The sequence below is a fragment of the Pan troglodytes genome, chromosome 18, assembly GCF_028858775.2.
Source record: "Pan troglodytes isolate AG18354 chromosome 18, NHGRI_mPanTro3-v2.0_pri, whole genome shotgun sequence".
In the NCBI taxonomy this organism is placed as follows: domain Eukaryota; kingdom Metazoa; phylum Chordata; class Mammalia; order Primates; family Hominidae; genus Pan; species Pan troglodytes.
Window position 1 is genome coordinate 30,039,100 of NC_072416.2, and position 22,761 is coordinate 30,061,860.

The following is a 22,761-nucleotide window of genomic DNA, read 5'->3' on the forward strand; positions in this document are numbered from 1 at the left end:
TTCTTTCTCAAGATTATTTTGGCTATTTAGGGTCCCTTGAAGTTCCATATGAATTTTAGGATGAATTCTTTTTTTATTTCTGCAAAAACTGTCATTGAGATTTTGATAGAGTTTATATTAAATTCAGTTTTCTGTGAGTAGTATTGTCATCTTAACAATATTAAGTCTTCCAATCCATGATCATGGGATGTCTTTTCACTTATCTGTGTTCTTTAATTTCCTTCAAAAATGTTTTATACAAGTCTTTCTCCTCCTTGGCTAAGTTTATTCCTAAGTACTTTTCTCTTTTTGATGCTATTGTAAATGAAATTTTTTGCTTACGTTTCTTTTTGGATTGTCCATTGTTAATGTAAAAAATGCAACTGAGTTTTGAGTGTTGACTTTGTATCCTGCAACTTTGCTTAATTCACGTATTAGTTCTAACCATTTTTTTAATATTTAGGGTTTCCTACATATAAAATCATGTAATCTGTGAACAGAGATAATTGCATTTCTTGCTTTCCAATTTGGATACCTTTTATTTCTTTTTCTTACCTAATTGCTCTGGCTAGAACTTCCAGTTGAATAGAAATGGCAAGTGTGGGCATCGATGCCTTGTTCCTGATCTTAGAGGAAAAGCTTTCAGTTTTTTACTGTTGAATATATTCACTGTGGGCTTTTTATATATAACCTTTGTTATGTTGAGGTAATTTATTTCTATTTCTAGTTCCTTGAATGTTTTCTTCATCATGAAAGAGTATTGAATTTTTTCAAATACTTTTTCTGCATCAGGTGAGATGACCATGTGATTTTTGTCCTTCTTTGTGTTAATTTCATGTATTACATTTATCTGATTTTTGTAACTATCCTTGAATTCTGCAGATAAATCCTACTTGGTCATGGTGTATAGCCTTTTAATGTGTTGTTAAATTTGGTTTGCTAGCATTTTGTTGAGGATTTTTGCATCAGTATTCATCAAGAGTACTGGTCTATGGTTTTGTTTTCTTGCATCTTTGTCTGGCTTTGGTACTGGGGCATCATAAAATGAGTTTGGAAGTGTTCCCTACTGTTCAATTTTTTGGAAGTGTTAGGGATGAATTGGTGTTGATTCTTTAAGTATTTGGTAGCATTCTCTAGTGAAGCCATTTGGTCTTGGCCTTTTTTTATTTTTCTAGGAGGTTTTCGATTACTGATTCAATCTCCTTTCTAGTTTAGGTCTGCTTAGATTTTCTGTTTTGTCATGATCAGTCTGGGTAGGTTGTATATGTCTAGGAATTTATTAATTTATTTGAAGTATCCAATTTGTTGGCATATAATTGTTCATAGTAGTCTCTTAGAATCCTTTTTATCTCTGTGACATAGTTACAATGTCTCCTCTTTCATTTCTGATTTTAGTTAATTTGAGTCTTCTCTCTTTTTTTCTTAGTTTAACTAAGGGTTTGTCAATTTTGCTGATTGTTAGAAATACAATAGATTTTTATATTGATCTCATCTTCAGCTTCTTTGTTTAACAATTATTATTCTAATAGTTTATTTGTTGAGTATCGTGGACTTTTCTGGTTCCTCAATTCTTATATAACTTAAACACGTAGTTTTCTAATCTTTATAAATTAAAAGTTTGTTATTGTTGCCTTATTATGTTAATTAGCACCTCTAGTATAAGATGTTTTTGTTTTTGCCCTGACCTCAGTGAGGAAGTGTTCAATATTTCACAATTAAGGATAATGTTAGCTATGTATAGTGTGTGTGTGTGTGTGTGTGTGTGTGTGTGTGATCGTAATTAGATTAAAGAAGACTCCTCTATTTCTGCTTTCCTGACAGGTTTTAAAAATCATGAATGGGTGTTGCGATTTATTAAATGTGCTTTCTGAACTTATTAAATGATAATATAAATTTTCTTGTTTATTGAGTTAATGTGGTGAAATTGATTATGGTTTCTAAATGTCATACTAACCTTACATTCCTGAAATAAACCAATGTGATAATAATATGTTATCTATTTTTATACATATTATTAGATTTGACTTGTTAATATTTTGTTTCCGATATTTTTTAGATTATTTATGGGAAAGATTGACCTGTAATTCTACTTTCCTTTAATGTCAAGTTTTGGTATTAAGACTGCCTTTTATTTCAGACATCAATGAAAGCACTGATGTGTCTGGGATTATGTCTACCATCTTGCTATTTGTTTTCTTTTTTGACCTATCTATTCTTCCTTCTTTGTTCTAGTTTTTAGAAAATCAAGTTTTAAAAATTATTATTCCATTTTTCCTATTAGTTTGTTCATTGTACTTTCTTTTATATTCTTTTTGTGCTTATCTTAGAGATTACAACATGCATACTTATTATTATTAGCATCTACCTAATATGAATTCTTCCAAAAGTTCATGGAAAATTCAAATTATGAAAAAACTATGCATGAAGTTCAAACTTTTTTCTGCACCAAAATAAACTTGTACTAACTTGCTATAACATGTCTGAACAGGATCTAGTTTGAGGCACAAGAAGGATAAGGCATCTGTTTGCAAAAAAGCCCCTATCATTGCAACATGAATTCTGCTAAAATTGAAGCAGGAACAAACATCAAATTTATGGTGCAACTAGGGTGGAAGAATGGCGAAATCAATGATAAAGATAAAGCCCTCCGTGGCCGATCATCCATATCAATTTGTTAGGAAAAAATTCATCTTGTTCATGCCCTAACTGAAGAGGACCAACGATTAACAGCCCAAACAATAGCCAACACCATAGACATCTCAATTAGTTCAGGTTACACAATTCTGACCAAAAAATTAAAGTTGAGCAAACTTCCCACTTCCTGGGTGCCAAACCACTGTGTCCAGATCAGCTGCAGACAACGGCAGAAACTTCCATGCAGATTTTAAACTAATAGGATCAAGATTCAGAAGCATTTCCTCACGTAATTGTAACAGGAGATTAAACATGGCTTTACCAGTTCATCCTGAAGACAAAGCAGTGGCTCCAAAGAGGTAGACGAGGTTCAGTCAAGACAAAAGCAGACCGGTCAAGAAAAGCAAAGGTCATGGCAACAGGTTTTTGGGATGCTCAAGGCATTTTACTTGTTGACTTTCTGGACAGCCAAAGAATGATAACATCTGCTTATCATGAGAGTGTTTTGGGGAAATTAGCCAAAGCTTTAGCAGAAAAATGCGCAGGAAAGCTTCACCAGAGAGTCCTCCACCATAGCAATGCTCCTGCTCATTCTTCTCATCAAATAAGGGCAATTTTACAGCTTCCATGAGAAATTAGGCATCCACCTTAAAGTCCTGTTTGGCTCCTTCTGACTTCTTTTTGTCTCCTAATCTTAAGCAATCTTTAACGATCACCCATTTTTCTTTAGTTAATAATGTAAAAAAGCCTGCATTGACATGGTTACATTCCCAGGACCCCCCAGTTCTTTGGAGATGGACTATGTGCCTGGTATCATCACTTACAAAAGTGCCTTGACCTTGACTGAATTTATGTTGAGAAATAGAGTTTATTTTTTAATTGTTATCTTTAATTCCATGTTTCCATGAGCTTTTTGAAGTCCTCTTGTACAATTTGAAGTCCTCTTGTACAAAGTCTTCTTTAACTTTATTCACCTCTTCTTACCTTTGGGGTTTCATGGTCGTGTATTTTAATTCTGCATATAGTTTACATCATTAGTATGTTAAGAAATTAAAAATCATAGTAATTTATTTATTTATTTATTTATTTTGATACAGAGTCTCACTTTCTCACCCAGGCTGGAGTCTCACTTTCTCACCCAGGCTGGAGTTGCAGCTCACTGCAAGCTCCACCTTCCAGATTCAAGTGATTCTCCTGCCTCTGCCTCCCTAGTAGCCTGCACTGCAGGTTTGCGCCACCACACCTGGCTAATTTTTTGTGTTTTTAGTAGAGACTGGGTTTTGCCATGTTGTCCAGGCTGATCTCGAACTCCTGACCTCAGATCATCCACCCACCTAGGCCTCCCAGAGTGCTGGGATTACAGGCGTGAACCACCGCGCCCAGCCTAATTCATATATTTAGAGTACTTTCTGTTGCCCTTCATTTCACCCTACAGTAACTTGCTTCCCATCTGGAATTATTTTTCTTTTACCTGAAAAACTCACTGTTGTATATCTCTTGATGCAGGTCTATCAATGACAAAATCTCTTACTTATTTTTGTCTGAAAAAAAATCCTTATTTTGCCTTCATTTTCAAAAATCTGTATTTCAGATGTAATTCACAAAACTGAAAATGTACCTTAAGATGTGCAATTCAACAAAGTTGTGCAGTCATCACCACTAACTCTATATTTTCATCACTCCAAAAACAAACCTACATCCATTGCTATTACTCTCTATCCCCCCGCCCCTCAGCCTCAGCTCCTGGCAACCACTAACCTACCTTCTGTCTCTATGGATCTGCCAATGCTGGACGTTTCATACATACGGAGTCATATAATATGAGGCCTTTTGTGTCTGGTGTCTTTACTTCAGCATGAATTTTTAAAGTTCATCCGTTTTGTAGCACGTATCAGTAGTTCATTCCCTTATATGGCTAAATAACATTCTACTGTATGGATATACTACATTTCTTTATCCATTCACCAGTTGGTAGAAATTTTGCTTGTTTCCAGTTTTTTGGTATTATGAATAATGTTGCTGTGAACATTTATGTACAATGGTTTGTACATTTCTTTCTGGACATATATCCGCAATTGTTTTCTTTCCTTTTTCTTTTTCTTTTCTTTCTTTTTTTTTTTTTTTTTTGAGACAGGGTCACACTCTGTGTCACCCAGGCTGGAGTGCAATGGTGTGAAAACAGCTCACTGTAGCCTCAAACTCTTGGGCTCAAGTGATCCTCCCACCTTAGCCTCCTGAGTAGCTGGGGCCACAGGTACATACCACCATGCCCAGAAAATGTTTTCATTTTAATTTTTGTAGAGATGAGGTCTTGCCATGTTACCCAGGCTAGTCTCAAACTCCTGGGCTCAAGCAACCCTCCCGCCTTGGCCTCCCAGTATGCTGGGATTACAGGCATGAGCTACTGCATCTGGTCAATTCTTTTCACTATATAACTAGGTGTGAAATTTCTTGGTTATATGGAAACAGTCATACATTGCTTAATGACGAGGATACATTCTGAGAAATGTGTCATTAGGTAATTTTGTCATTGTGTGAACGTCATAGAGTGCACTTACACAAACCTAGGTGGTATAGCCTACTACACACCTAGGCTGTATCTTACAGCCTATTGCTAATTGGCTACAAACCTGCACAGCATGATACGGTACTGAATACTGTAGGCAACTGTAACACAATTGTAAGTATTTGTGTATCTAAACATAGAAAAGGTACAGTGAAAACATGATATAAAATATGAAAAAACGGCACACCTGTGTAGGGCACATACCATGAATGCAGTTTGCAGGATTCGAAGTTGCTCTGGGTGTCAGTGAGTAAGTGCTGAGGGAATGTGAAGGCCCAGGACACTGCTGTACACTCCTGTAAACTTTATCAACACTGAACTCTTAGGCTACTCTAAATGTATTTGAATTTTTAAATTAATAAATTAACTTTAGCTTACTGTAACATTTTTCCTTTATTTTATTTTATTTTATTTTATTTTATTTTATTTTATTTTATTTTGAGACGGAGTCTCGCTCTATCGCCCAGGCTGGAGTGCAGTGGCGCGATCTCGGCTCACAGCAAGCTCCGCCTCCCGGGTTCACGCCATTCTCCTGCCTCAGCCTCCCGAGTAGCTGGGACTACAGGCTCCTGCCACTGCGCCCGGCTAATTTCTTGTATTTTTAGTAGAGATGGGGTTTCACGTGTTAACCAGGATGGTCTCGATCTCCTGACCTTGTGATCCGCCCGTCTCGGCCTTCCAAAGCGCTGGGATTACAGGCGTAAGCTACTGCGCCCGGCCCTATTTTATTTCATTTTTTGAGACAGAGTCTCACTCTGTCACCCAGGCTGGAGTGCAGTGTCGCGATCTCAGCTCACTGCAACCTCCGCCTCCCAGGTTCAGGCAATTCTCCTGCCTCAGCCTCCAGAGTAGCTGGGACTACAGGTGTGCGCCACCACGCCCGGCTAATGTTTTTTGTATTTTTAGTAGAGACGGGGTTTCACCATGTTAGCCAGGATAGTCTTGATCTCCTGACCTCGTGATCTGCCCGCCTTGGCCTCCCAAAGTGCTGGGATTACAGGCATGAGCCACTGCGCCCGGCCAACATTTTTCCTTTATAAACATTTTAACTTTTTAAAACTTTTTGAATAACACTTTTGTAATAACAGTTATCTTATTGTAATAACACTTAAGTGTTTTCGTGCATCTTGTACTAACACTTAAGACACAAACACATTGTACAGCTATACAAAATATTTTTTCTTTATATTCTTATTCTAAAAGCCTTTTTATATATTATATTTTAAATTTTTTTATTTTTTATTTTTTTACTTAAAAAAATTTTTTTTTGTTAAAACCTAAGACATGCGGGGCATGGTGGCTCATGCCTGTAATCCCAGCACTTTGGGAGGCCAAGGAGGGTGGATCACCTGCAATCAGGAATTCGAGACCAGCCTGGCCAACATGGTGAAAGCCCCATCTCTACTAAAAATACAAAATTGGCCAAGCATGGTGGCGGGCGCCTGTAATCCCAGCTGCTTGGGAGGCTGAGACAGGAGAATCACTTGAACCCGGGAAAACCGACACCACGCCATTGCACTCTAGCCTAGGCAACAAGAGCAAAACTCCATCTCAAAAAAACCCAGAAAACAAAAAAACAAAAAATCTAAGACACAGGCAGACACATTAGCCTAGGCCTACACAGGGTCAAGATCACCAATATGACTATTTTCCACCTCCATATTTTGTCCCACTGGTGGGTCTTCAGTGGCAAAAACACACATGGAGCTGGCATCTCCTATGATAATGATGCCTTCTTCCGGAATCCATCCTGAAGGACCTGCCTGAGGCTGTTTTACAAGTTAACATTTTTGTTTGTTTTTAAGAGTCTCACTCTGTCACCCAGGCTGGAGTGCAGTGGCACAATCTTGGCTCACTGCAGCCTCCACCTCCTGGGTTCATGCAATTCTTGTGCCTCAGTCTCATGAATAGCTGGAATTACAGGCACACACCACCGTGCCTGGCTAATTTTTGTATTTTTAGTAGAGATGGGGTTTCACCATGTTGGCCAGGCTGGTTTCCAACTCCTGACCTCAAGTGATCTGCCTGCCTCAGCCTCCCAAAGTGCTGGGATTACAGGCGTAAGCCACTGTGCCTGTCCAACATTTTTTTTTTAGTAAGTACAAGGAGCACACCCTAAAATAGTGATTTAAGATATAGTATAGTAAATATACTACACCAGTAACTTATGTACAATACATAATTGTATACGCTATCTTTTTTTTTTTTTTTTGAGACGGAGTCTCACTCTGCTGTCCAGGCTGGAGTGCAGTGGCGCAATCTCGGCTCACTGCTACCTCTGCCTCCCCATTCAAGTGATTCTCCTGCCTCAGCCTCCTGAGTAGCTGGGACTACAGGCATGTGTCACCACACCTGGCTAAGTTTTTTGTGTTTTTAGTTGAAACGGGGTTTCACCATGTTTGTCACACTGGTCTCGAAGTCCTGACCTCAAATGATCTGCCTGCCTCGGCCTCCCAAAGTGCTGGGATTACAGGCGTGAGCCACCGCACCTAGCCCTGCATATGCTATACTTTTATATGACTGGCAGTGCAGTAAATTTGTTTCCACCAGCATCATCACAAGCCCATGAGTAAAGTGTTGTGTCATGACGTCACTAGACAATAGGAATTATTCACCTTCGTTATAGTCCTATGGGCCTGCCTATGTATATGCAGTCTGTCATTGACTGAAATATCATTATGCAGCACGTGACTGTATTTAACATTTTGAAGAACTGCAAAACTGTTTTCCACAGTGGCTGCACCATTTTACATTCTCACCCTCCGCCCCCTCATTCACACTTGTGATTGATTATTATTATTACCATCCTAATGCATGTGAAGTGGTATCTCATTATGTTATTGATTTGCATCTCTCTAGAGAGTAATGTCAATGGCCACCTTTTCATGTGTTTGTTGTTTGGATATCTTCTTTGGAGAAATGTCTATCCAAATCTTTTGCCCATTTAAAATTTTAATTCTTGCCTTTTAGATCTTGAGTTGCAAGAATTCTTTGTATATTCTAAATACCAGACCTTTAACAAATACATGATTTGCAAATGCTTTTTTCCCCATGCTGTATGTTATAGTTTTACTTTCTTGATAGTATTTTTTGAAGCACAAACATTTTAAATTTTGATACAGTTTAATAGATCTATTTTTTCTTTGTTTACTTATGCTTTTGTGTCATATTTAAAAAACTATTATTGTCTCATACAAGGTCATGAAGATTTACACCTAGGTTTATTCTAAGAGTTTAATAGTTTTACTTTTTACATCTAGTCTTTAATCTATTTTGAGTAAATTTTTGTATATGGTGTGAAGTAGAAATCTAGCTTCATTAGATTGCATTGTGGATATCCATTTGTGTGGTACCATTTGTTTTAAAGACTATTCTTTCCCCCCATTGAATTGTTTTGGCACCCTCATCAAGAATCGGTTAAACATAAATATATGCACTTCTTTCTGAACTCTCAGTTCAATCCCATTGATCTATATGTACATCTATGTGTCAGTACCACAGTGTTGATAAGTGTAGCTTTGTAGTAAGCTTTGAAATAAGGAAGTTTGACTCCTCCAACTGTGTTCTTTCTCAAAATCTTTTTGGCTAGTCTAGTCCCTTACATTTCCCTATAAATTTTAGGACTAGTTTGTCAATTTCTGCAAAAAAAAAAAAAAAAAAGAGCCAGCTGGGATTTTTTATAGAGATTACTTTGAATCTGTAGATCAATTTGAGGCGTCATCTTGATAACATTGCTTTCCAATCTATGAACATGGTATATCCTCCATTTATTTAGGTTTTCTATAATTTATTTCAATAACATTTGTAGGTTTTATTGCACAAGTCTCACACTAATAAACAAATTCATCTCATATTAACTAATGAATTTTGTTAAATTTACTTTAACCATTTTGTTCTGTTTTGTATTATTGTAAATGAAATCACTTTCTTAATTTCATCTTCAGATTATTTATTGCCAGTGTGTATAAAATATCATTATTTGTGTCTATTAATCTTATATTCTACAACTAGGCTAAATTTGTTTATTAGCTCTAATTGGTTTTTGTTCGTTTTAGGTGTAAATTCCTTTAGTTTTGTATATACAAGATCATATTATCTGCAAAGAGAAATGGTTTACTTCTTCCTTTCCAATCTGAAAGTCTTTTATTTCTTTTCCTTACCTAATTGCCTTGGCTAGAACCTCTAGTAAAATGTTTTATAAAAGTCACAAGAGTGAACATACTTGTCTTGTTCATGATCTTAGGAGCAAAGCTTTCATTTCTTTACCATTAAGTATGACGTTAACTGTAATATTTTTATAGCTGTCCGTATCATATTGACCTTACTTTTATTTTTTAAGAGATTTTTTTTCTGGATATAAAATTCTAAGTTGGCTTTTGAAATTTCAGCATTGAAAGAAGTTGTTCCATTGTCTGCTGTCTTCCATCATTTTGTTAAAAAGTCCCCTGCCAGTCTTATTGTTTCTTCCTTGAAGGTGAAGTGTCTTTTTTTTTCTGCCTACTGCATATCTTTGTCTTTTATTTTTTAAAATAGTTTTTCTATGATATGCCTAGATGTGGTTTTCTTTGTATTTATCCTATTTGTGGTTTGTAGAGCTATTTAAATCTGTGGCTTAATGTCTTTTGTTAGTTTGGAAAAAAATTTTAAGATCACTGCTATTTCTTCTTACTTGTTTTCTCTCTCTTCTGCTTCTTAATTGCAAATGCATGTATGTTAGATTGTTTCACAATGTCTTCTATGTCTCTTTTGCTCTTTTCTGTATTTTTGAACTTTTTTTCTCTGCACGCTTCAATCTTGGTATTTTCTATTGACCAATCTTCCAGTTTACTAATCCTCTCTTCTGATGTTGCTAGTATGTTGCCAAATCCATCTCTTCAGTCCTTATAAACTTCAGTGATTATATTTTTCAGTTCCAGGATTTCTACTTTTTAAATAGGTTCCAAATTTCTGGTAGAATTTTTGAACACATTAATCATAGTTATTTTAAATCATATCTGATAATGCCATTTTCCAATTCACCTAAGTAACTTTTCTATTGTCTATTTTATCTTCATTGTTGATCATTTGATACTGCTTTTTGGTTTACCTTGTAATTTTAACTGAAAGTTGGACATTATGTATAAAAAGTATAGAGGCTTTCGATGAAGCTAACTTTTTCTAGATCAATTTAAATTTTCTTCTAGCAGACATATAGCATATAAGCAGATTACACCTTGATGCAGTCAAGAATGAACTATTTCTAATTTTTCCTTATTCCCGAGGAATAGTATTTTCTAAATAGCTGGGTACTCACCAGGGCCCATCTTTTTTTTTGCCAGGCCCTGAACTCTAATTCTTCCCTCAGCTTGTAAAACTGTGAAAATTCCTTCTTAGTTTTCCCACCTATTAGCAGGTGTTTTTTTGCTAAGTTTCTTGGCATGCTACTTATTTTCAATGACTTTGCACATGATTTGAGGGGAAATTGCATGCAGAATTTCAATGCATTTTTCCTCTCTTAAGTACTATATAACTTGGCACTCTCTTGTGCAGTTTTTTTTTTTTCTGCTTAGTAGTTGCCCTCAGTGGGAGGATTAGTCTGACAACAGCTACTTCATTATAGCCAGAAGTGGAAGTCCCTCATCCATATTTTATTTTACAAAACTAAGCCTCACTTACATTTAAAATGGTATGAAATAGTTTGAACATACAAAAGGGCATAAAATATAATCAACACCCATGATAGCTTCACAAAGCTTTACCAAACTGATGAGACCCTTGAACATTCCTCCTTCTCACACCCCCTCCTTTTCCACACTATTCAAAATTTGATGTTATTATCCCCATGAATTTTTAAATATTTTTATGATGGGTATGCTTACCTAAAAAATATATAGGATGATTTTGTATGGTTTTCAGTGTGGTGTCGATGGTGTTATTATGCTTATGCTGTTCTCTAACTTCCTTTTTTCACTCCAAATTTTGTTTGTGAGAGTCATTCACTTTGTTGTGTGTGGCTGTAAATGATTCACGTTTACACTGAGTGACAGTATTGCAATTTATTTTTTCACTCTCCTGATGATGGCTATTTAGATTGTTTCCAATTTTTCACTATTAAAATCAATGCTGCTATAGACATGCAGGAAGAATTTCTTTACCAGTTTACATAAGAGTGAAGTTACTGGGTTTTAGGTAGGGCATGTGTTCGCTTTTATTAGGTCATGCCAAACTTTTTACCAGACCAGTTGTAATAATTTACATTTCCTCTGGCTATAAATGAGAGTTCCTATTATATCATATCCTGAGCAATATGTGATGTCATCAGACTTTCAGTTTTTGCCAATCCGACAAAATTAAAATGGTATGTCATTGTGGTTTTTCTTTGTATTTCTTTTCTCTTCTTTTTCTTTTTTTTGAGATGGAGTCTCGCTCTGTCACCCAGGCTGGAGTGCAGTGGTGCAATCTCGGCTCACTGCAACCTCCACCTCCTGGGTTCAAGCAATTCTCCTGCCTCAGCCTCCAGAGTAGCTGGGATTACAGGTGCCCACCACCACACCTGGCTAATTTTTGTATTTTTAGTAGAGATGGGTTTCACCATGTTGGCCAGGCTGGTCTCAAACTCCTGACCTCAGGTGATCCACCCACCTCGGCCTCCCAAAGTATTGGGATTACAGGCATGAGCCACCACGTTGACCATGAAGTTAAGCACCTTATATTCTCCATAGCACTCACTTCAATCTAATTTCCTGCCCCAAGCTTCTCCATTTCCCCAGAATCTCCTGAAATTTGGTCAACTTTTAGGGTGAATTACAGCAACTCCAGGAAACATTTCTCAGCACTGAAACTGGTGGATAAATGCACCTACAGGACTTCAAGTTTGATGACACTTTTAATGCTCATGACAAACCTGCAGCAAAGATTGATGACCTCCATTTTATAGATGAGAAAACAGAGAATCAGAGGGGTTAGAGAACTTGCCCAAAGACACACAGCTGGGACCTGGCACACTCCAAGTCAGGTGCACTTCACTCCTCCGTAGGAGACTGCAGAGGTTGGGTGCTGCAGCGGTGTGTCAGGCCATTCTTGCATTGCCATAAAGCAATACCTGAGACTGGGTAATTTATAAAGAAAAGAGGTTTAATTGGCTCATGGTTCTGCAGGCTGTACAAGCATGCTGCCAGCATCTGCTCGGCTTCTGGTAAGGAGGCCCTCAGGGAGCCTTTACTCAAGGCTGAAGGTGAAGCAGAAGCAGACACATCACATAGCGACAGCTGGAGCAAAAGAGAAAGGGGAGGCACCACGCACTTCTGAACAATTAGATCTCAGGTGAACTCACTCATCACCAAGCGGATGGCACTAAGCCATTCATGAGAAATCCGCCCCCATGATCCAATCACCTCCCACCGGGCCCCACCTCCAACATTGGGGATGACATTTCAACATGAGATTTGGGTGGGACAAATATCCAAACCATATCAAGGGGCTCCTGTAGCAGGAAGCCTCCTAAGACACCTTCTGTCCTTGTAGGAAACACACATGGTGGCCCGATCTGTATCTGAGGATAAGGTGCTGTTGCCGTCAGGGGTCAGCCTGCGTGCAAAGACCCAAAAGGGGATGGATTCGGGGCAGAGAAGGCAGTGGAATTAGGGTAGGCCCCACTTGGTGCTGTGGGAGCATGAGGAGGGAGTGATGGAGAAAGTCTGTGTTTTTAAGCTGATGTTTCCCAGAAGTGAGCAGTTTATTTTAAACAGTGTTAAATATCCCTGGATCCCCTAGTGAAAGCGTTAGGCCCTTTCATCACTTGCCCTGCTGATGGAGGAGGCAAGATTCTCGATTTGGTGCTATCGCATCTTAAACACTACTCTCTCTTTTTTTGTTGTTGTTGTTGTTTTTTTTTTTTTTTTTTTGAGACAGAGTGTCTTGCTCTGTTGCCCAGGCTGGAGTACAGTGGTATAATCTCTGCTCACTGCAACCTCCGCCTCTTCCTGGGTTCAAGCAATTCTCCTGTCTCAGCCACCTGAGTAGCTGGGATTATAGGCACACACCATCACACCCGGCTAATTTTTGTATTTTTAGTAGAGATGGGGTTTCGCCGTGTTGGCCAGGCTGGTCTCGAACTCCTGACCTCAAATGATCCTCCCACCTCGGCCTCCCAAAGTGCTGGGATTACAGGCATGAGCCAGTGTGCCCGGCCTCCCTTTCTTAACTTTAAACAAAGACAAACCACATCTCCAGTTTCTAGGACTCTCAGGCAGGCAGTAGCATGTCACTAAAATTCAATTACTGCCTTTGTTTTTCCTGTATTTAGTTTTTATGTTGTATTGTATTTAGTTTTATGGTAAGTTGATTGTTTTGTTTAAGTAACACTTATATAATATCTGCTATATGCCAGGCACTGTTCTAAATGCTTTATAAATGTTGACTAATTTAATTCTCCCAAAGACCTATGAGGCAGGTGCTGTGATTATCATTACTCCCATTTTACAGATGAGGCCCAGAAAGGTTAAGCAAACTGCCCAAGGCCACAAAGCCTATAAGTGGCAGAGCTGGGATTTGAACTGAGACCAGCCAGCTCCATAGTCTGTGTCTTAACCAGCATGGCGCACACTGCCTATTTCATGCCAGTTATCTGCTGATGGTCATGATATAATATTTTTGAGACATGTTTATTGGAGTAAAAAATAGGAGGCAAGGTAAAGATCAATAGTAAGTGGATAATTAATAGTAGCACCAGTGAAAACCTCAAACGCAATAGGCTAGTGGCAGGAGTTCTGGAACACTCCAGTGTGGCTGCAGGGATACAGCACGTGGACCATGAAAGTTGAGTTGAGAGGATGGGAGGGGAAAGGTGTTGGAGGGCAGGAGTCTGCTCCAGCAGAGGCAAAGATGCATGACGAAGCCTGGGCTGCCGGGGAGACGATGAGTAATTCAGGGCAGTCAGCCAGTAATGGCAGGAAACCCGTGCACTGGTACAGCACTTCACAGTCCATGAAGCACTACCACATCTGCTTTCTCACAGCCTCTTCTTCACTGCCAGGTGCAGTGAGCACTATTGCCTCCATTTCAGAGATGGTAACTGAGTTCAGAGAATAAAAGAGCCAGAGAAGAGCTACTATTTGCTTCAAGATCTTCTGGCTTCAAATTCTGAGCCCTTTTCTCAACTCCACTGTGTCAGGGATCTTTGGTGGCAAGTGACAGAAATAGAATTCAACATGATTAAGCAACATAGGTGGTTTTTGGCTCATGGGAATGAGAAGTCCACAGGGTGGACATCAGATATGGCTGGATCCAGGACCTCCCATGATGCCATGGGGACTCCTGACCTGTATTTCTCAGTATGGCTGTCATTTTCAAGGAGGCTGTCTCTAAGAGGTGACAAAGATGGCTACAAGCTCTGAGAAGATACCAAAAAAAGTGTCAGTTTTCTAGAGTTCTAGAAAAAAAATCTCAGGACTGCTTTCACTGGCCTTGCCTGGGTTGACATCCATCCCTGATGCAATCACTGTGGTCAGACAGATGGGGTGTTTTGATTGGCCAAGCCTGGGTCAGGAGCCCACTTTGTGGAGCATGGGGTGGAGTCAGCCTCAGGCAAACCACTAGAGGCAGCTCAGATAGAGGAGCTCTTTGGGAAGAGACGCCGGGCAGGCAGAAGCAGCAGGTACCCCCTCCACATCCCTAGGGCTCTGTGATGTAGGCAGAGGTAAGAAATTAGGAGGGATGAGGAGTTTTTTGTTTGTCTGTTTGTTTTTTTAAAGACAGGGTCTCACTCTTTCATTCAGGCTGGAGTGCAATAGTGCAATCATGGCTCACTGCAGCCTGGACCTCCGGCACTCAAGTGATCCTCCTTCCTCAGTCTCCCGAATAGCTGGGACCACAGGCACGCAACACCCGGCTAACTTATTTTTACTTCTATTTTTATTTTTGGTAGAGACAAGGTCTTGCTATGTTGGTCAAGCTGGAGATGAGGAATATTGAATCTGGGCAAAGGAGTTTGCACTTTTTGCTGTGCTGTGGTCAAGATAAAACCATCAGGGAGTGACGGGGACAGAGCTATGTCAGGACTCGCACCGTGGCTGGGGTGATGGATGTGGACAGAATAGTGAGGGGGCAGACACAGACTCCCCCTCCTGCGATCAGAGGCCACATCTTCAAAGTGTGATAACAGGACCTCTGCAGGGGTTGGAATCACACAGGATTCATATTCCTAAAAGCAGGTTGAAACTGCATCTACCCCAACATTATTTTATTTGAGTAGTGATGTTATTGCTTAGGATGATGCTGGAGTTAAATTTTTAAGTGTGCTTATCTATAGAAAATATATTAAAATATGTATTAAAATAAACAACAGTGCACACAATATACAAATATGGCCAAAATTTTGGATATGAGATATTTTGGCAACTCTTGGCTAGATCATTCTGAGACCCCCTCTGTTTCTGAGGCTCTACCTTCTCCATCAATTACAGCTGTTGTTTGAGTGTTTATGTGATGGGGGCCATCCCCAGGGTTTTATGCAAATCACCTCCTTGAATTCTCACAAGAAGCCTGGAAGCAGGCCTTGCTGTTTCCACTTTACAAGGCTCAGAGAGGGCAAGGGACTGGCCCGGAGCCACACAGCTGGTCATCTGAACCTTCCTGGCCCCCCAGCCTGTGCCCTGCCCCAGGGTTCTTTGATGGCTCTGTGAGGGAGGTCAGAGGGAACTATGGATGGGGCCAGAGTCGGATCTTTGGGAACCCCGGCACAGAGGAGGAGGATCTTCCCCTTGTGGAGTCAGGGATGGCGTCTGGAGAAAGCCATGCCTGTGACTTGGGTCCTGCATGGGGCATCCCTCTTAGGTTTAGCTTTAGCTCCATTCTTGTCTATAGGGGCTGGTCTGGGAGGGGCTCCTGAGTCTGGGCAGGTGGACCACTGCCCTCTGGCTGGCACTTCCTCAAACAGACACAGAGCTGGTGGGTGAAACAGACAAGTCCCAGGAGAAGTCTGGCATCGCCAGACTGGTGGGGCATTCCTCTGCCCAAGACGGTAGAGGGCACTCTTTCTGGATAAACTCACTCTGCTCCCCAAAGAGGTTCCTTCTCCATCCTGGCCCAAATTAGGAGGTCAGGTTGTCTCTGTTTGGTCAGGCCTGGATTTCCTAGCATGCTCCCGAGTGGGCTAATCTGGGCTTTGTGATGGAGTAAGGAGCCTCATTATTGGGCTAACCTTAAGTATTCAGCAGTGGTTAACTTTGTGGGTTAACTTTGGATTTATTATTCAGTAAGAAGCCAATTTATTGATGGCTGGGTGCAGTGGCTCATGCCTGTAATTCCAGCACTTTGAGAGGCTGAGGTGGGTGGATCACCTGTGGCCAGGAGTTCGAGACCAGCCTAGTCCACATGGCAAAACCCTGTCTCTACTAAAAATACAAAAATTAGCCGGGCGTGGTGGCGGCCACCTGTATTCCCAGCTACTTGGGAAGCTGAGGCAGGAGAATCGCTTGAACCTGGCAGGTAGAGGTTGCAGTGAGCCAAGATCGGGCCACTGCACTCCAGCCTGGGCGATAGAGTGAGACTTTGTCTAAAAAATAAACATAAGAAAAGCCAATTTACTGGCTTTTTTTTACAACATGGATGTTTATAGGAAGGAAGATCCAAAATTGCTCCTCAGCAGATCCCCCTTTCCAAACTAGTTTTTTCTCCTTTTCTCTCTCCCTTCCTCTCTTTTTCCCTCCTTCTTTGTTAGATAGATAAACACACAAGTTTAATTTCACACACAATGCTACATCAATAGGCTCAGCAAGGGCAAAATAGTCAGCAGTCTCCTCCCTCTTTAAATTCACCTTGTGCTGGGCGTTGTGACTCACGCCTGTTATCCCAGCACTTTGAGAGGCCGAGGTAGGAGGATCATGTGATCCCAGGAGTTTGAGACCAGCCTGGGCAACATAGCAAGATGCCGTCTCTACAAAAATGTTTTAAAAATTAGCCAGGCGTGGTGGCACGTGCCTTTGGTCCCAGCTACTCGGGAGGCTGATGCAGGAGGATCGCTTGAGCCCAGGAGGTTGAGGCTGCAGTGAGCCGTGATTGCGCCATTGCACTCCAGCCTGGGCAACAGAACATGACCCCATCTCTAAAAATATTAAAATAAAATAATAAAACAAATTCACTTTGCATTTGTGACGTGATGGGGCGGGGGCAGGAAGAAGGTGGGAGAAGGGATTCTTGGGGTGAATCTGCCATTTCTAAGAGGTGGGAGTTCTTGGGGTCATCCACAGGCCGCTCGGGATCTTGCATTTTTCTTAAGACAGTTCCAAGAATCGGGGGCAAGTCTGCCTGGGAAGAGACAGGATGAGGGGGAGGCCGGGGGAGCCCTGAGCCCACCTGGCTCACCCTCCACTGTACGTCTCTTGCAGGCCCGTGGGAGTCAGCATGCCGCGTGGCTGGGCCGCCCCGTTGCTCCTGCTGCTGCTCCAGGGAGGTAAGTGGCTGCCCCGTGGTCTGCGGGTGGGGAGGGCCCCCATCACAGAGCTGAGCCAGGGCCGGGCTGGCTTTGTGGGCTCAAAAACACGGCTAGAGTCCACAGATTCAGAACAGATGACATCCATGCCCTTGAGGCTGATGCGAGTCCAGTAGCCGGCTCTCCACTAATCAGAATCCATCCACCAAAGGGCTCCATGAAACAGAAGCGGTAGACATGAGTCTCAGGTGGCCCAGCCCACAGGCTTGTGTCTTCAGGTGTCACTGGGGGGATGAAAGGCTTCGTCCTTCATTTCCCCTGACCTCTGCCTTGGCTGGCTCCCAATTCTCTGAGTGAGGAAGTTCTGCCTTCCATCTAACCTCAGTTTCTCCTTATGTAATGACTCTCCTTGGAAATGTTTTTCAACAATTGCTGCACCGGGTGCGGTGGCTCCTACTGGAATCCCAGCCCTTTGGGAGGCTGAGGAGGGTAGGTCGCTTGAGCTCAGGATCTCAAGACCAGCCTAGGCAACATGGTGAAGCCCTGTCTCTACAAAAGAAAAAAAATTAGCCAGGCATAGGAGCGCATGCTTGTAGTCTCAGCTTTTTGTGGGGCTGAGGTGGGAGGATTGCTTGAGCCTGGGAGGTGGAGGTTACAGTGAGTCAAGGTGACAACTGTACTCCAGCCTGGGCAACAGAGCGAGACCCTGTCTCAAAACAACAGCAACAACAACAACAATAAACAAACAAAAAAAATCGCTGGATTCTTAGCAGGCACTGGTGGTCCCTGGGCTGGGGACAGGAGGAAGAGCCAAAAGGAGACTGAACCTTGGTAGGCAGCCCCCAGAGGACCAGATGTTGTGGTTAGAGGGGGTGACGTTAGAAAGCAGAACTGGGAAGACCAGGAGTCCGACTGAAAGGGCACTGCCTAGGACTAAGAGATCCTGGAGGGCTTCCTGGAGGAGGGGGCCATGAGGAGGCGGGATCCAGCACAGACTTGTGTGGAGGCCGGCCTAGGGGCAGGGGAGGAACTCAACAGCTGCTCTGCTGACTCATGGGCATTTTTCTCTGGTTTTTACCAGAAGACCCAGGACCTCAAATAGCTCCTTCAGGAAACAGATGTCAAGCTTTGATTTTCCCTTTCTGAGTGGCAAGCATCCTCATCTTGGTTCTAAAAAGCCTTTGGGTCACCCACCATGGCTCCACATCTGGCGGGTGCAGATAACAAGCCCTGGCTGCATGCAAAGCTCGGAGCGTCATCCCATTCCACTGTCCCAACAGCCCCGCAAGGCACATGTTGTAATGACGCCCAGTTTTTTGGCTGAGGAGGCTCAGAGAGGCTAAGAGACAGGTGCATGGCCACACTACCCGGAAGAGGCAGAGCTGGGATCAGTTCGCTCTTGGGGTCTGTCTTAGTCTGTCTGTGCTGCTGTGACTGAATACGTGAGACTGGGTAATTTATAAATAATAGACATTTACTGCTCGCAGTTCTGGAGGCTGGGAAGTCCAAGATCAAGGCACCAGCAGTAGCTTTGATTCCGGTGAGGGGCCCATCTTTGCTTTTTTTTTTTGAGACTGAGCCTTGCTTTCTCACCCAGGCTGGAGTGCAATGGTGCAATCTTGGCTCACTGCAACCTCTGCCTCCCAGGTTCAAGCAATTCTCATGCCTCAGCCTCCCGAGCAGCTGGGATAACAGGCACATGCCATGGCTAATTTTCATATTTTTAGTAGAGTTGGGGTTTCACCATGTTGGCCAGGATGGTCTTGAACTCCTGACCTCAAATGATCCACCCGCCTCGGCCTCCCAAAAGTGCTGGGATTACCGCACCCAGCCCCCATCTTTGCCTTTAAGATGCCACATTGAACGCTGCACCCCCCCAGAGGGGACACACGCTGCATCCTCACATGGCAGAAGGGCAAAAAGGGTCTGAATGTTGGGTTCGTCCAGCCCTCTTATAGCATCAATAATTCATTCAGGGGGGCTCTGCCCCCATGACTTAATCATCTCCTAGAGTCCCCACCTTTTAATACGATCACATTGGCAACTGAGTTTCTGGGGAGACACAGACGTCAAACCGTAGCATGGCCTTCACCATGCTGTGCTGCTATCTGTGGAGTGATAGCCGTGTGCGGGCAGCATGCAGGCACAGGCATGATCTCATCTCAACACCTCAACAGCCTCTAGGGCAAGCAGTGTCTCCGGCTTACACATGGGGAGGAGAAGCAGTTTTGAGTCACATGTTTGCAGTCACAGAGCTACTTTGTGCACCTCTCACTGCCTCCTGCACGCTTTCATAACCCCAGACATGGGATGGCCCTGGGGCTCTCTGCCCTGTGGCTGGGGTACTGACCAGGCATTTTCCCACCCTCTCATCCCTGGTGCCACCTCCCTGCCACTCGGGGGCTGCCGTTGCCTCCCCAAGTTTGGAGACAAACCCTGTCCCTTGGTAGCTTTGAGCCTGGCTAGGAATGGCAGCTCCTCTCCAAATTCGCAGAGCTCTAAGAACCACGAGGATACGAACTCAGAGATGACACAGCTACTTAGAGGCTCTGTGTTGAGGTTTTGCCAAAATCAGTCCTGTTTTCTCCACCAAGTGCTGGAACTAGCTCCTTTTCACCCCACTGACAAGTTCTGTGTGTCTCCCTGAGGAAAGCCCCCTCCTAGAGCAAGATTTATTTCCATGACTCAGATCCCTTGGTAGCCACTGCCTGGAGAGAAGTTGAGAAGCATTCCGAGGTCACGCCTAGGGGAGGGAGTGCTGTGATCCATTAGCAATATCTGTCATGTGTGCGGCTATGAAAAACTAGCACAGACTAGGTATTTCCTTCCCTGGGTGAGTGTCTCAGCAGCCCAGACCAAGAGAGACAAGAGGCATGGTCTAGTCTTGGAGCCTCAGTGTTCTCATCTCTACAATGAACTAAAGGATATTTCCAGACACAGTATTCTTGGCTCCGAATATAGGTTCTGTCCTAGAGTGAGACCCAGGAAGGGAATCTACCACCACCACCTCAGGGGTCTTCATTAGTCAAGGGAAAATAGGAAAAAGCCACCAAAAATGAACCTACTTAAAAAGGGGAACAAGGTCAGGCATGATGGCTCATTCTTACAATCCCAGCACTTTGGGAGGCTGAGGCAGGTGGATCGCTTGAGCTCAGGAGATTGAGACCAGCCTGGGCAACATGGTGAAACCCTGTCTCTACAAAAACACAAAAATTATCCAGGCATGGTGGTGCACAACTGTAGTCTCAGCTACTCAGGAAGTCGAAGTGGGAGGACTGCTTGAGCCCAGGAGGTGGAGGCTGCAGTGAGCTGAGATCGCACCACTGCATTCCAGCCTGGGCAACAGAGCAAGAGATCCTATCTCAAAAAGAGGTGAGCGGTACAAGTTTCTAGTAAATAGCAGCAAAAAATAGTGGAATTGGCACTCGAATATACAAAACAAAGCTACAAATTATTCCACTGATTTTGTCCACATTTAACAAAATGTAGATGATGATTGCACCCCTGTTTTAGAACACAGCGAAACAATTAATGTTTGGGGAGCAGGATGGAAAGGTGTTAAATCTTCCAACAAAATTGCCTCATAGGGCAATACCTAGAAGACTTCTTGGTGGCGGTGGCATTTTTGGCCGCAGGATCACGCAGACCTTTATGCAAAAGTGTCCAAGGGCTTTTTAATTCTCTCACGGTTTCCTACTCCTTGAAGCACTTCCTGAATCTCTGAGAGTGGGTGTCCTGTGGATCCAACTTCTGTAGAGCCGAGACCTCTTCCTTGTCAGGGTTTTGGGACATTTTCAGCATAGCTGTCCTTGACTCTATGAGGTCCTGACCCTCTTGGGGTGTGTGTGTGTGCTCTGGCTGGGTTCCTACCGCATCTGGGGCATTTAGGATATTGCCATTCTGAGTGGGAGCTTGGCCAGGAGGGACACAGACCTGGTGGCCGGGCGCAGGGCTCTGGAGGAGGGTGCTGAGCTGGGGACCAGCTAGTTTTATATTATTTGCCATCACATGCGTCCTGTCTTCATAGCCAGCCTTGAAACATTGGTGCTCAAACAAGGAATTTCCAGGTGGTGAGGCCCCCTGAGTGCCAGGCCTACATCTAAGCAGCTCCTGAGTCCTCATATTTGTCCCGGCCTGGGGACCCCTGCACCCATTCTTCCTCCAGCCCTCGAGGGGATGGAGAGGAAGCTCTGCAGTCCCAAGCCACCCCCCACCAAGGCCTCTCTCCCCACTGACCCTCCAGGCTGGGGCTGCCCCGACCTCGTCTGCTACACGGATTACCTCCAGACGGTCATTTGCATCCTGGAGATGTGGAACCTCCACCCCAGCACGCTCATCCTTACCTGGTAAGTAGCCGGGCCTCACCAGTCCCCGGGGATGCAACTCAGGGTGCCTGCTCAGTGATTCCCCCAGGAGGACACTGTGCACTGAGGACCACTGTGTCCGCCTTTCAGACAACCACTCAGGGCTCACAGGACTTGAAAAGTCAGGAGCCCGCAGGGTTGGTCTATCCACCAGCTTCAAAGGCCACTCTCTCACCCACACAGGTCGGCCATGGTTTTGAGACCCCGGGATGGCCGGTTTCCCGCATGATTTTTCAAGCACTTAGGTACCAGGCCCCCAGCTACATGCTTCCCATGAATGGTCACTCCCAACCCTCACAATGATTACTCCCATTTTACAGATGAGGACATTGAGGTTCAGAGAGGTTAAGCAACTTGCCTAAGGTCACATAGCCAGTGAATGCTGGAGCTGGGATTCAAATTCAGACCGCCCAACTCCAAAGGCCATGGGTCCCTTTTAGACCCTATGCAGCTCAGGATAAAGAAGAGCTTCTGTTATCCATCAGCTCATTCATTCATTCAAAACCATTTATAGGCCAGGTGCAGTGGCTCATGTTTCTAACCCCAGCACTTTGGGAGGCCAAGGAAGGAGGATCACTTGAGCCCAGGAGTTTGAGACCAGCCTGGGCAACATCACAAAACCCTGTCTCTACAAAAAATAAATCAGTCGGGTGTGGTGGCACAATCCTGTAATCCCAGCTACTTGAGAGTCTAAGGCAGGGGTACCAAGCTCAGGAGGTCGAGGCTGCAGTGAGCTATGATCACGCCACTGCACTCCAGCCTGGGCAAAAAAGCAAGATCCCAACTCAAAAACAAAACAAAACAAAACA

The 22,761-nt window shown here is 43.1% G+C and overlaps 1 protein-coding gene across 14 annotated transcripts in view; it reads left to right on the plus strand.

The window, feature by feature from the left end:
- IL21R (interleukin 21 receptor) overlaps window positions 1-22,761 on the plus strand; it is a 46,920-nt gene that overhangs the window by 10,411 nt on the left and 13,748 nt on the right. For 5 of the 14 annotated variants that reach the window (XM_024349494.3, XM_024349495.3, XM_054669054.2 and 2 more), the window contains 2 exons: window positions 17,545-17,609; window positions 21,832-21,934. In XM_024349494.3, coding sequence (XP_024205262.1) covers window positions 17,561-17,609; window positions 21,832-21,934 — 152 coding nt within the window. In that variant the 5' untranslated portion in view covers window positions 17,545-17,560. Of the gene's footprint in view, window positions 1-14,714; window positions 14,856-17,544; window positions 17,610-21,615; window positions 21,935-22,761 lie in introns of those variants that run through there. The other 9 variants (XM_063797748.1, XM_063797747.1, XM_063797745.1 and 6 more) reach the window with 5 other exon arrangements.